This window comes from Symphalangus syndactylus, chromosome 18 (assembly GCF_028878055.3).
Source record: "Symphalangus syndactylus isolate Jambi chromosome 18, NHGRI_mSymSyn1-v2.1_pri, whole genome shotgun sequence".
NCBI lineage: Eukaryota > Metazoa > Chordata > Mammalia > Primates > Hylobatidae > Symphalangus > Symphalangus syndactylus.
Genome location: NC_072440.2, coordinates 59,113,823 through 59,128,848, shown reverse-complemented (window position 1 = coordinate 59,128,848; position 15,026 = coordinate 59,113,823). Strand labels below are relative to the sequence as shown.

The window sequence follows — 15,026 nt, the reverse complement described above, 5'->3', positions numbered from 1 at the left end:
GACAGGAATTATAGACTTATGGTCTTAAAGATATTAAAACAGATATTAATCCACCAAGTGCTGATTTTTATTAAAAAGCTTCTCCTCTATCATCAGGCAACCACAATTCACCACCCTCGCGCCTCATGGTAAGTAAGGATGGGAGTGAGAACAGGTATGGTGAAGGCATCCTGGAAATGGAAGAGCCTGAGGGGAAGAGAGCGCCACGCTCTGTGAAGGGTGATAGCTCTTTGCAGATGGTTCAGTGCCCCAGGGTCCGATCATCAGTGGGCAAGCTCCTCCGGGAGCCATGCCCACTCACATAGACACTCTGAGGACCAGACAATTGCCATTCCTAACGGAGACACTGTCCTGATGCTCTAACAGGCTCCTTCATCAGTGAGGCCATCAGACTTTTCTGACTCGACTCTGATATTTTCTTTTTTTTTCCCCCCTCATGCCACACTGTCTAAGATGACTCTGATATTTATATGCTGGAAACTCAGTATCAAATTTTAAATTTATCCAAACTTAAAAAGCAGAATTCTAAGACTACTTGCTTCTCGGCCTTTTGGCTAAGATCAAGTACAGAATTCTAAGACTAAGAGACATAGACCCGGAGAGCGCTAAGAGAATGTGTTCCTAACTCTGCCACTAATTGGCAGAGACTCAATTTCTTCCTCTCTATAAAGAGGATCGTTTCTACCTCACAGGGTTATTTTAAGGATCAAATTCACTGAGCTATAACAAGTACTTTGAAAATTGCAAATCACAATATCAACACAGGTTTTACTTTTTATAACCAGGAAATTAGAGAATTAATCCTTTACATTGTCTTTAATCATTTTAAAAGTACAGTAAAACACCCTAACATTCTAGAATGCTATGGTACAAATTCAGTCACATCTCTTCAACTCTTGTGAGCACCTCTGGATAGGAGTCTGGATGTCCTTATCCTTGTTCCCCTCTGCCTAGCACAATGTCCTCTGCAGTCACCACTCACATGCTTGCTATCTGGATGAGTGCATGATCTTAGATGCAGCCATCTCACTACTCCTCCAACCTAATAGAGGAGGCCCATAACTCGAGGGATCTTTCTACTCTCCAGGGCCAGCATGACAAGGGACTTTCCTTCAACTACTTGCATATATGCAGAAATATGGCCTTATTGTAAAAGAGGGAGACAGAGAAGTTATATCTATTAATATATCTAGAAACATGAAATTTAATTATGAATTCTTGTTTCACTTCTGTCATGAAATGAATATAATTTCATATTAATGTTTAATGGGGAGCAACAGTACTTAATACAAGAATTCTTAAGAAATTGAGAAATCTATCACATGAGTGAGCAAAAATCTTTACTGATTGTTCAAACACTTCTGGGCTAGTACAGGCTGGAAATCATACACATTAGCCCAAGGGTAGAAGTCAGTGCCTCTTGTAAATGCCATCACTACTAGGATAGTAATCCTAAGGTCTCCCGTGCTTCTGGAAACAAAAAACCCACTTCAGTCAGGGGTTCTGCTTACCTGGTGTTGGGCCTCCTCCAAGTTTCCACTAGCCCAAAGGGAGAGGCCAAGGCCATGGCGAATTTTTGCCTCATCTTCTCTTCGGCCCAGTTGCTCAGCTAACCTTAAACCTGAAACCAGATAGAGAAATTTAAGGAAACATAGAAGATGGATAATTCCACTATCCTAAGGAGTCCTGAAGGGTCCTTTTACTTTTGTGTTTTTGTTTGTTTTGAGACAGGGTCTCACTCTGTTCCCCAGATTGGAGTGCAGTGGCTGCTCACTGCAGCCTTGACCTCCTCAGGCTCAGGTGATCCACCTCAGTCAGCCTCCGGAATACCTGGGACTACGGGCAAGGGCCACCACAACCCGGATGGCTTTTGTATTTTTTGGTAGGGACGGGGTTTCACCATGTTGCTCAGGCTGGTCTCCAGCTCCTGATCCACCCACCTCAAGTGATCCACCCACCCCGGCCTCCTAAAGTGCTCGGATAGCCACTGCTCCCACCCAATTTTGCTTCAGGTGTCTATAAAAGAATGTTAACAAGAGAACAAGAGCTACTCAGGAGGCTGAGGCAGGAGGACTGCTTAAGCCCAGGAGTAAGAATCTAGCCTGGGTAACTTAGTGAGACCCATCTCTTAAAAAAAAAAAAAAAAAAAGAAAGAATACTAACAACACAGCTAGATAAAATGAGGACAAGAGCTGAATCAGCCAAGGTAGAATAAGCATTCTCTTCAAATTCTGTGTTGGTAGCAACATTTCCAGGATGTTCCAGGATGCCTCGGCAAGAGCTCAGGTGATGGCTATCAGAAGGAGAAAGGTTTGCTGGGCAGGCAGAAATGCTAAACAAGTGAAACTTAACCTGGTCACCCTCCTGAATTTGAAATCCATAGCTTTGCAAAGGAAAACTCCTGGCTGATAAACTTATCTAACCTGATTCTTTGGCTGGCAAAGCTCTTCCTGATAGTTAAATACAGAAGGCAAAAGAATATTCTTCCTTTCTCACATGCACAGCATCCAATGAGTGTTAATAGAAGACACATATGATGTTCTCCTGAAAGCAGAATATGAACACAGCCTGACCCTGCCTTCTGTTACTGATGTTACTGACACATTTCATGTCTAATCTGTTTTCCCTTTCAGTCTAAGACTTTGATGTGCCTCAGCGGGGTTGCAAAACAAGTGCTATTATGAGGCAAAAGCCTTAAATGAAACCATCCTCATTTTAATAGCCTTCAGGTAGGCACCTGCGTTTGGGTCACTTACCCACAGCAAGCTTCTGGGTTTCAGGACACCAGCAACTTTGAGGGCTTTGTGAGAGTCAAATCTGAAGGCAACCATTTATTGTATTGGTCACTAGGCAGTTCTCAGCATCACTTTGCCCTCATTATCCTGCTCACTGTACATAGAAGCTAGCTTGTGCAGAGACAGCATGAAGGCTCCCACCGTACAACTGCACACACAAAGGAAGGACTTCCTTCTTCTAATCTAATTCAGGGTAGATGGAAGCCTGCCTCTGATCCTGCTGGGCCTGTACAATTTCAGACTTTTGAAAAGGAATTGAGTCTGTTGAGACGGTAAGAAAAGTGACACTTAGGTTCAAGGTCATAAATATACATTTCAAAATGCTCATAACTCAGAAAACTTAGAAACAACATTTTAAGTCATGTTATTGGATAACAAAAATATTTGTAAATAATTCACATTTTTAAACACCTCACAGAATAGAAAAACATATGAAAGAAGATGGTTCTTGGGAGAAAACCTGAAGGATGCTGATTGTTTAAACCTTCAATAAGCTAAACACATTAATTCTTCAATACAGATGTCCCTTCTAGGTCAAGATCTATGAGTCAGAAGTAAAATTCATTGAGACAACTCCTGCTTAGAAGCCATGTTCTATGAGAACAGGGACTTTGCTTTGTTCCTGCTATATCCTCAGCATGTAGGACTCTAGCTGAGGTTCAACAATGAAGAGTTAAAAGCCCACTGGATAGACATGGTATCTGTCCTGCCCCAGCTACTCTCTGCTTCTGCCTGTTAGGAACCTGACTCACCCATCCAGCTCTCCTAGAACCTATAGTTTGTCAGGGACTGGTCCCAGGAAAGTCACCAAATTGATCCATGCTCCCTTTCTTCATTTGCTAGAAGAGAAAGGGCTGGGTGAGACCAGTGGTTTTATCCAGAGATGTCTCCCTCCACAGCACCTGGAGAGCTTGTTCAAAAGGCTCAGACCAGGCCCCACCTGTGAGAGTCTAGTGCACTGAAGCAGGGTGATGCTGATCTACAAGGCCCCACAGCCTCATCCCCTCAGAAAGCCAGGGGAGAGGCAGCAGTAGGGTGGTTTCCAGATAAACTAGTCCCTCCTTGCCAGAGGCTGCAGACCTAACTCAGAGCATTCAGAAAGCACCATGCAAGTGTCCTGCACTCATGAGAAGAGGCATCTGGTTTGGCCCATGAGGAAAGCCATCAGCTGCAGGCTCTCTAGTGGACACATCCACAAGACAGACACTGTAGAGATGCTACAAATCAGAGTTTTTAGATCTCTGCAAGACTTAAAAAATTACAAGAAACAATAAAAATGAACTTGAGAGTTTCCACAAATATAGAATTGTGTTGCAATGTCTCAGGCAAACCAGCTGTTTCATGGAAATAGAATTTCAGGAAGTACAAAAGAACACAGCTGAAAAGTTGTCATGTGACTGAATTTAACAGTTTTTACAAATTCAACTGAAAATTGCTCCTTGTCTGTCGGAATTTTACCACAGTCAAGTTTCAGGAAATTAGAAGCCAACATTCTCTTTTAATGCATTGAGGCAGAGCCCCATGTGGATAGAAAGGGAGCTAGATAAGGTCTGGGAAGTGGCTTCCAGACTCTCTGCAACCTCTCAGACTGCAGGCCAGCGCAGTCCCTGGTCTGTTGCAAAGGAGACCAGCGAATCATCAGCTCTTCACCCATTCTCCTCTTTGCTTCCTGCTTCTCTCTCTCCTGGCTTCCCAGTGGGGGCTCAGGAGTAAAAGGGGGTAGGATGCCCAACCCTACTCTGCAATTGTAAAGTTAGAAACAACTTCAGAGAGGATCTTGTGTGGTTTCTGGGTTGGAAAACTCGGGCTGGGCCCTACTCCTTGACTAACTGACTACATGATCAGGATTGAATCACTGTACTTCTCAGAGCCTCAGGTGATTCAATGGCAAAAATGGGAATAAAAAGATATACCTCGGCTGGGCGCGGTGGCTCACGCTTGTAATCCCAGCACTTTGGGAGGCCGAGGCGGGCGGATCACGAGGTCAGGAGATCGAGACCACGGTGAAACCCCGTCTCTACTAAAAATACAAAAATTAGCCGGGCGTGGTGGCGGGCGCCTGTAGTCCCAGCTACTCGGAGAGGCTGAGGCAGGAGAATGGCATGAACCTGGGAGGCAGAGCTTGCAGTGAGCCGAGATCGCGCCACTGCACTCCAGCCTGGGCGACAGAGCAAGACTCCGTCTCAAAAAAAAAAAAAAAAAAAGATATACCTCACAAGACTATTGTGAGAATTGAATCAGCTTAAATAAACTTTATGTGCAAAGCCCCCTGGAAATGAGAGTTTTTGCTTGAAATCAGTAACCATTCCTTTTACCAGTGAGCTATCTGCCCTTTTTCCCTTCTAGGGTGAGAGGATCCAATATGCCTATGTGAGGAGAAGGACTTTCAAGAGCAGAAAGCCTCATCTCAATGTAAAGCAATGGTGGACAAATACATTGCTATGGGACTTCTGCTTTTGGCGGAAGGAAGTATCCAAGGTCCAACTGTGCAGCCTTCAGTTTCTAGGCCTGCCTGGAACAAGACTCTACTGTGGCACCAGCCCAAGCACTGTAGGTGACAAATGCTGAGAAAGAAGCCTGGTTTACTGCTTGAGTGCCCCTCAGACTGATACTTCTGGATTAGACCTCAGCTGCCATGTCAGAACTGACTTCTATAAAGTTTTAATATAGTTAGTTTAGATATTCTCTAGAGGGACAACAGAGCCTGGAGCAGATGGGCATTTTCTTCTGATTCAAACCCTTATAATTTTTTAGGATTACATCTTACTTGATTCATCTGTGTGAGAACGTGTTGCTCATTCCTCAGAGGGTTCTGAAAAGCAAGGAGGGTATCAGCTCCTTGGGCAGCTGGAGAGCAGTAGATGCTGTCACTGAGAGAGTAAGACAATCTGGGTCCAAGAGAGCAGGGCAAGGTGCTATGGACAATGAAACACCTTAGTACTATCAACGGACACCTGGTGGGGACACTGTGATTCTGGAGTTGAACTGACAATGTGGCCTCTGAGACCCTTACTCCACACAGAGGTGGCCACTCAAACTGTGCATACTTCCCTCTGAGTCTTGAGTTCTGACTCTGAACTTGATTTCAAGTAGGCCAAGAGAACACAATGGGCCTTTTCACCTACCTTCCTGTAAGTACATGACTGCTTGGGAATAGTTCTGCAAGGCATGATGGGTCCTTCCAAGGCTACTATATGACACCGTCTTGGCCACCAAGTCATTCATCTGTGCAGCAATGCTCAAGTGCTGTTCTTGATAGACCACAGCCCTCTCGAAGGTGCCCAGGGATTCATAAGTCAGGCCCAGGTTCCCATAGGCTCGGCCCTGGCACGTGGGGTTGTTGGTTTCCTCTGCTATCTGTAGATCAAGCTGGTGGTACTGCAGGGCTGTGTCATACTCCCCCATCTGCTGGTAAACGCCCCCCAGGCCACAGGCTGCATCACTCTCCAGGGCTCGGTCTTTCATATCTCTAGCAATGTTCAGCTGGCGTTCAAGGCAGGAAATGGCTTGTTCGTAATTCCCTAATTGGCTGTGCAGACTTCCCAGCTCTCCATAGGCCTGGGCTTTATTGAAGGCCTCCCCAAGCTCATGGGCAACCACAAGCCTCTTTTCAAAGCACACAAGGGCTTGCTGCAAGCTCCCCATTGCCCTGTGGGGATGTAGACAGAAAAGCAATGATATTATTTCGTGCAGGTGCAGACATGCTAAAGCCCCTGAGAAAATGAAAAGCATTTGTCACTGTCACTTACTATAGAAGCTCTTAACTCCTTTTCTAGCTAAAATCTATCATATGCCCTTAGAGTGAGATGCAGAGGAATTTCATAATCTGGAAAGCAATTCAAAAGTCATCCCTTAGTGACCTTCCCAAGAGCTTGAGATTCAATGGGATATACACCCCAGAGGAAACATAAAATATATTAATAGGCACAATGATAGCAAGTGAACTGTTTGGTTCTTCAGGCCTCCCAATTTCCACTACCGCTTAGACTATGTTTTTGAAATCACTTTACAGTGGCTATAAATCTTTCACCCTGAGCTTCTCAGAGCACTCTGTGGGTGAAGATTTAGTTTGACCCTTGCCCTTCCTCCACTCCAGGAGCCCTAATCCCCTGCCTCTCTGGTGGGGCCATATATTCTGCAGATACAGGCACCTTCTTGGGTTCCCCACATTTAGGAGAAAGTATCACCTTGACCAACAGTGTGTCTTTTTGTGCTGCTAAGAGAAGACACGATAAGCGTGGAAAGAGCATGACCAAACCAGTTGTGTGGGGCACATGAATTAGTTCCCCTGAGCCTCTGATTCTGGTGATAATAAATCCCACATCCCACAGCAGATGATAATAGATGTAGAGTAATACAAAACTGTTAAAACTATTAAGATATCTGTGCAAGGGACCTTGCACAGATGATGCATGCAACATAGTACATTTATGCATTCTCCTATTATCAGGTGGCTTTTCTGAGGAGCAACACAATGGGGTCTAAGTAAATGGTTAGGTGCAGATGTTGTATTAATAAACACATTCATATAATGTGGGAGGTATTCAGAAAAGATCAGTGAAAGTGACTCGTTCACCTTCCCCATCCCTATTATCCTTCTCATTCTAATGTAGTCAAAAGGCACTGCATTTGGAGTCACAGAAACCTGGGTTTAACTCTCGGCTGTCCCTTTTTAAGCTGCATAATCTTAGGCATTAACTCAATTTCCCTGGGCTTAATTTCTTCATCCCTAACATAAGGGTAACAACATCAACTACTTAATTCAAACAGTTGTTGGAGGAATCAGATGAGATATGTACGAAAATGTTTGTAGTTAACAAACTGCCATGCAGACATGAAGTTGCCTTTACTGTCCAAATGCTCTTTTTGCAGAACTATAAACCACAACTGTCCTTGGTCATTTTTACCTGTGTCCATTTCCCAGGCCCCGGTAAGCCTTGGCTTGGTCTTGCATGCGATTCAGACTCTGTGCGACAGATAAATATTGTTCATAGTATTTGATAGCTTCCTCATAGTCACCCAGGGCTTCGTAGCAATCCCCCAGGTTGCCATAGGCCCGGCCCCTGTCCAGCATAGACTCATTTCCACTTAGCTGCTGCAGCATGGCCAATTGCTGCTCAAAGTAGCCAATGGCTTCTTCCATCACATTCATGTTCATCTTTGTGATGCCCATGTTGCCATAGACCTGGGCTTCCAGACTCGGATCCTTCAGCTTTTGCCCTAGGTCCAGTTGCTCTTCATAACACTTGAATGCCATTGTGTATTTCCCAAGGGCCATGTAGACAGCAGCCAGGTGCCCATGAGCTCTGCATTCCCCTGGCAAGTCACTCAGCTCCTGATATACCTCCAGTTCCTGTGTGTGATAACCCAGGGCCTTGTCATACTTCTGGATCATTCGGTATGCAGTGCCCAGGGCTGCATATGCACTGGCTTCTAATCTTCTGTCCTTTACCTGGTGAGCTAAGCCCAGCTGCTGCTCATAGAATTTTATTGCACCATTTATATCTTTTTTACAGATGAATATATCGCCCAGGTTCCCTAGGGCTCGAAATTTAGCCTGGGAATTATTCAGAGACTGGGCTAGGGACAGTAGGTACTTCTGACACTCTTCAGCTTTACTGAAATTCAGCAGAGCCTTGAATGCTAGGCCCAAGTTGCAGTAGGCTTTTGCTTGGCTCAACTTGTCATGAAGGTCTTTGGCCAGTGCCAGATCCTGTTCGTAGTACTTCACCGCCTCCTGATAGTTTCCAAGGCAGTAATGGGCATAGCCAAGATTGTGGCAGACCTTCCCTTCTCCTTCCATGTCTTGAAGGTCGGGAGCAAGCCGGAGGTACTGTTCATAATAGGGGGCAGCCTGGACATACTCTCCCCGAGAGCAGTGGAAATTGCCCAGGTTGCTGAGGGCCCGGGCCTCGCTCTGGATGTCTCGTAGCTCCCGGGCGATGTTCAAGTGGTTCTGATAGTGTTGCAGGGCCCGGTCATGGGCACCCAGGGCCTGGTACGCCACGGCAAGGTTCCCATGTGTGGAGGCCTGTGAGGCGCGGTCATTCACTTCCATGGAGATCTGCAGCTCCTGCCGATGGTATTTGACCGCCTGGTCGTACATGCCCAGGGCGTTGTAGGCATTGCCCATATTCCCATAGGCACGGCCCTGGGCAGCATAATCACTCAGCTCCTGGGCGATGCACAGGTGGGTCTTGTGGAGTTTCAGTGCAGTGTCATAATCACCTTTCATCTGGTGTATGATTCCTGATAAAGAGAATAAAAGAACAGACTAAGACTGAAATAACTGATTTGCAATGTAGAAAGAAATGTAATTTGCATCTCAATTTATAGTAAAATGCAATCCAGATGAATTAAAGAATGTAAAATAACAGAAGGTAGAATTAAATATTTATCAGCTCTCCAGAGGGAGGATAGCTTCAGTTTCAAAGCAACAGAAAAAAAAATTTACAGATTTTATTACAAAAATAAGAATGTTTGTACTACAAATACATATCTAAAATTAAAAGGCAAAACAATACTGGAAAATATATTAAACATAAATGAAAAAGTTCAATAGCCATTGCATGTAAAGAGTTTATTTGGTTTGATTTTTTAAAAATGAAGATCCCAATTTACTAAAATAGGTGAAGACCTGTAAATGTTAGCAGACAACTCACATCCAAAGAAATACAAAGAGTAACCACAGGGGAAAATGCTAATTTCCTATAATAATCAATGAAATGCAAAATAAAGCAACCCTGAAGTACCATGTTACTTCGGCTAAATTAGCAAACAAAAAAATTAACCACAACCCCTACACTGATGAGATTGTCCTAAAATTGGTAAACATACCAACTGCTGGGGACATAAACTGGAACAACCTTTTTGCATAAGCAGCCTGGCAAGAACCACAAAACACGCTCCTACTCTGACCCAGCAATTTTACTCAAGGGAAAGTATCCTAAGAAAATAATCTGACAAACACAAAAGATTGCATAACAATACACGAAACAACCTTCAATGTGGCACTATAGACTACTGGAAAATCAGAAACATCTTAAATGTGAAACACTGGGGGATTGTATAAGTACACTTTGGTATATCAACTCAATAGAGGATTATGCAGTCATTAAAAACATAATTATGAAGTCTATACTGAAAAATGGGAAACAATGGTCTTGTAATCACATTAACTGGAAAAGTCAGGAAGAAATGCTGCATGCTCCCACGACAATAACTAGGAACGTAAGTATGTCCACACACATGGACAAGCTCTTGATGGGGTTATACAAAAACAAAAATAGTTGCCTTGTTAGGTAGTGGAATTTCAGTAATTTTTGTTCTAAAATCTCTTGTAATTCTGTTATACTGCTTTTACAATCAACAATAACAGTGCTCCAAACAAACCTCATGAACCATATTATAGCTGCTAAGCCAAACTATTGTTTTAACGAGCAGTTTAAAAAAATGAGTTATATCATAACTTAAAGTGGTTTCAAATGAGGGATAGCATAACGGTAACTTGGGAGCTGGCTTTAAGGAGAGCTTCGTCCATCCCAGTTGGGGCTAGAGTGAGGGCCACCACTAGAAAAGGTGGAGAGAAGCTAGTATGCAAACAGGTTTCTCCTTGCCTTTGGTTTTGAACATGCTTTTCCATGCATCAGTCTGTGAGCTTTCCAGTGGTGACTAAAATCTATAGAAGCCCCAAAAGTCAAAAATGCCAAGATGTGTTCTGTTAAAACATCTGAACTAAAAATAGAGGCTCTGAGAAAGAAAGCTGTGAAAACCTAGCCTCCCCAATTTGTCTATCTCTCTGACACTCTTTATTCATTCATTCACTTATCCAGCAGACATTAGCTGGGCATTTATTGTATCAGAACCTGTGGTGGGCAGCAGGGGTAGAGAGAAGAATGAAGACAGAAGTCTCTGTCTCCAGAGAGCACACTGGGTGAAAAGGCAGACAGTATGCATGATCAAGGTTGAAGTCAGGGCAGGGCAGGAGCTGGGGGTGCAGTACAGGGTGAGTCTGTGGGGGCCACTCTGCTGGTCCTGACTCCTCCCTTGCATGCTGTGGAGATCTGCCCTGCCACAAGAGTCACATCTAGTCCTGGGACCCAGCCATCTCTTTGACTTAACTGGACTTAGGGTAAATCATTTCGTCTTTCTGAGTTTTATGTAATTCTTCTATAGTTCATATATTTTCTCATCTATAAAATGAGAAAAATAATAAACACAACACCAACCTTAGGAGGTGATAGTGAGGATCAAATGAAATAATGTATGTGCAAGAGCACTGTAAAACTGCAGAGTGAAATTGCAATATTAGTTATTGAAATTATTCCCTTCCATGAAAGGAAATTCTTGAGGTGCTGGAAATTAAATAAGTCATGGTAATTCTTCTGCATATTTTGTATAAGTAAAATATTTCATAATTTAAAAATAACTACATAAATCATGGTACATTTATACAATGGAATAAACATGGTGACATTAAAAACGGTGAGGGGCTGGGTGTGGTGGCTCACACCTATAACCCGGCACTTTGGAAGGCTGAAGCAAGAGGATCGCTTGAGCTTAGGAGTTCAAGAGAAGCTTGGGTAACATGACAAGACCTTGTCTCTACCAAAAATTAAAAAATTAGCTGGGTATGGTGGTGTGAGCCTGCAGTCCCAGCTACTTGGGAGGCTGAGGTAGGAGGATCATTTGAGCTCAGAAGTTCGAGGTTGCAGTAGGCCATGATCGCACCACTGCTCTCCAGCCTGGGTGACAGAGTGAGACCCTGCCTTAAAAAAAAAAAAAAAAAAAGTTAAGTTTATTGACATAGGAAGAAATTTACAATATATTAAGGGGATATATCACAAAACAGTACATTTTAATGCATACTTTAGTAGCATTGAGTGTAGACATACATGTTTATATTTAAACATATAGCATAAAATGTATTTAAAGGTTAAGAGTAGTAATATTTGGGTGGTAGAATTGTAGTTTTTTTTTCTTTTTACTTATACGTGTTTTAATTTTTTTTCTATGATGAACATATAATCCTTGGTTTAAAAACAGTATTTTTGGACTCCAATCCAGTAAGAAAGTAACATTCCTGGGGACTGGGTCTGGTCACTTCCCTGCGTTAGAGATGTCACCAGGATCCTTGCTGGAAGGATCAGAGTTTTTCCGAATCTGTCTCAAGGTTAGAAAATCTAAGCTTCCCGAAAGGAAATAATACCTTAGCATCACCTAGAACCCCCTTAATGCTGAAAAATTATTAGTGACAGAAACGTTTCAGTTCTAAAGACCTGAATTTAACATGTGGTCCTAAACCACTTTTATCTAAAGAGAAAAATTTCACATTTCAAATTTCCAGGTTTCCTCAGAAGAAATTTGTTTTTTACATTTCTCCCTCTCTCCTCACTTACTCCCTCTCTCCTCAGTTTCTGTATTTTTTAAATTAGGGTCAAAATATCTGCCCAGCCATGAGTCAATAATTATGAACAGAGCCAGAGCTGGGGAGGGCAGTAGGAGTGCCCAAATCTCCCTTGGAGCACTTTCTCCCACAATTACGCCTTTGCAGTGATTTTTTTTTTTCCCTCACAGCTTTTGGATTTTATTGCAATGATTTTCTTAAGCCAATATAATCACTTTTTGTTTGCTAAGACGGGGGTAAGAGGAAGCAAGTGGTGAGAGGCAATTGGAGGCAACTGGAGGAAGCTTGGCTTTCCCATATGGCCCATCACCACCAAAGACAGGTCTCCTTGGAAGCTCCCCCCTCTCCTGCAGGGTGGGACTTACCTCATCCTACAGGAAACTGGCTAAGCATCAGAAAGGCACAATATCATAGAAAAGGCACAGGACTCTAAGCCAGAAGTACTGTTTATAAGCCTGGCTCCCATCTCATTCAGCTGAGTGTCTTTGAGACACTCAATACCTCTGAGCCTTTGTTATTTTTTTTAATTGAAGATATTTTGGCAATTTTTGTTTTCTCACTAATAAGGTCAGATTATAATCATTTCAAAGACATAGCTTGAGAAACGTAATAGTATGTATCAATATACTTTGTAAACTAAAGCATGGTATCTAAACATAGTATGACCAATATTTAGAGAGTGAGAAAAAGGAAAGGAATTCTGTTTCTCTGACTCTCATGACCTTAAGAGTCTGGGCTAGTTAATAGGGAGCAGTTGGGATGATAATGGCTACCCAGGGTTCAATGATTTGTGAAAGAAACTGCCTGCTGGTTATGGCAAAATGATCTGATCTCCAGCCAGCTTCCCTATGCACTCTCCTGTTCTTCTCCTGTCCTCCTTATCTTACTTTTCCAAGGGCCTGTAAAGAATCATAAGAAGACTCTCAAAGGCTTCCTCACACAGACAGAAGTAAAAAGAGATGGATGGGGCCGAACTGGGAATTTTTCATCCTCCCTGTGTCTCTACTGTCCCAGCCACTGCCAGCCTGGGGAATTCTGAATGGAACATGACACACTCTTGGCAGGCTTCCTCTTTGTCGAGGCAACATAAAAGCGGCCCCAGAGCTGCCAGCAGAGTGACTGCACATGCTGAGGAGATAATCTGCAGATCCTCCTTCCCTTTCGAGACCACGGCTTGATTTTCCAGGGCCGTCATTCAGATGAAGACTTACAGAGGGCCTGTCAGCAGGGGCGTGCTAGGTGACAACGTGCTGCAGGGAGGGGAATTAAATGAAGATTAGTGGGGCAGAAGATCCTCACAAAGCCGAGTTCTCACGAGGGTGCATGGAGAAAGGACACATGGTTATGAATTTATACATCGTCACAGCAGGTCTCCACCTATGGGTCAAGAATGGTCCCTGCCATGGGAATAATAATAGCTACTTCAAAGGGCTGTTGTGAGGGCCAATGTGATCATGCTCAGCAGAGGCTGGCCTGAGTGCCTCAGACATAGTAAGTGCTCAATACATTTTGCTTTTATTATTAGCCATTACCAGCAAAGACCAAGGGAGGTGTGAACTGCACAAGCCAAGCAGAAAAATTACTAAACATAGAATGCAGTTCTGGCTGCCTTTTCTCTTATGAATTTTGTGGAGGTAGGGGCCTCGGTGTGCCGCCACAAACAATGGAAGTGGTCTTCTCATGTATTGAAAGTATTACAGTCATGATTATTAATAGTACACAACCCAAATGAGGCTTTAAGAGATGATCTATTTTTTCCTCTACTTTCAAACAAATTGTTTTCCGCTCCATCCTACTCAAATCACCATCTATTCTCAGAGGCAACATAAGATTTGGGAACTGGAAAAGGCCCTCCCATGGGTTCACTTTCTAAATGATGTGGCCTGGCAAAAGTAATGGAGATTTGTCTCCAGTGAGAGGAAGTGAGTTAGTGGCAGAACTGAGGCAAGGACTCTCAGACCCACTGCCCTTAGCAGGACCCGCCCATCTGCTTTCAGGACAAGCTGGAGACATGAAGTAACTCTTATTAGTCTTGCTAGGTGTGACATAGGACAGTGGCTATGCTTTATAAAGTTCTCTTCTGTTAGAAATATTTATAGAAGCATTTACACATGAAACATGGTGTCTATGATTTGCTTTAAAAATTGTGTGTGTGTGTTTATGAAAATAGATGAAACAAGATTAGCAAAATGTGGGAAACTGGGTTATGAGTATGTGGGAGTTCATTATACCATTTTCTCTACCTGTGTGTTCATGAACATTTCAATAATGTAAAATTAAATAATAAAGGTATACATAAAAGTTTACATGCATATATTCTTCTATAATCTTTTTGGATCAGGAAACTGTTCCTTGCAGCTAAGTCCTGACGTGGATGTTTAAGTCCACTTTTATGTCTATGGGACAACAGTAGAAAGAAATTGGGTTGGTCAACAGCCTCTGTAGCTGCACCAGCCTCCATATCCTTTTCCAGGCTGGGAGAAGAACATGTAGAGACTGAAAACTACACAGCACTTTGTCCTATTGCCTTGATTTCATTTCAAATGATCTTAAAGGATAGGTTGATATTTTGTCTATCAAAGAGCCAAATGGCTGAGAAATGGCTAAAATGGCTGAGAAAATCTGCTTCACAGAAAAGTGCTGTGTACTCCCAACTGTTCCTCCCAGTCCTCCTCTTCATTGGGAGAAGTGGTCCCAGGTTTTCCATAGGACCCATAATTCTAACCCTAGATATCTTTAGGTTCCCTGAACCCTTTCCTTCTCAAGTTTTCACATATAAGTTCTTCTACGTTGTACTTAAAATATTGCAAAGCTGAGCGTGAGGA

At 43.1% G+C, this 15,026-nt stretch overlaps 1 protein-coding gene across 5 annotated transcripts in view; it reads right to left on the bottom strand.

Moving 5' to 3' along the window:
- The window catches only part of TTC28 (tetratricopeptide repeat domain 28), a 755,749-nt gene that overhangs the window by 131,997 nt on the left and 608,726 nt on the right, over positions 1–15,026 (bottom strand). For all 5 annotated transcript variants that reach the window (XM_055252441.2, XM_055252442.2, XM_063623363.1 and 2 more), the window contains 3 exons: positions 7,703–9,044; positions 5,921–6,444; positions 1,512–1,621 (listed from right to left, as the gene is read on the bottom strand). In XM_055252441.2, coding sequence (XP_055108416.2) covers positions 1,512–1,621; positions 5,921–6,444; positions 7,703–9,044 — 1,976 coding nt within the window. The remainder of the gene's footprint in view (positions 1–1,511; positions 1,622–5,920; positions 6,445–7,702; positions 9,045–15,026) is intronic.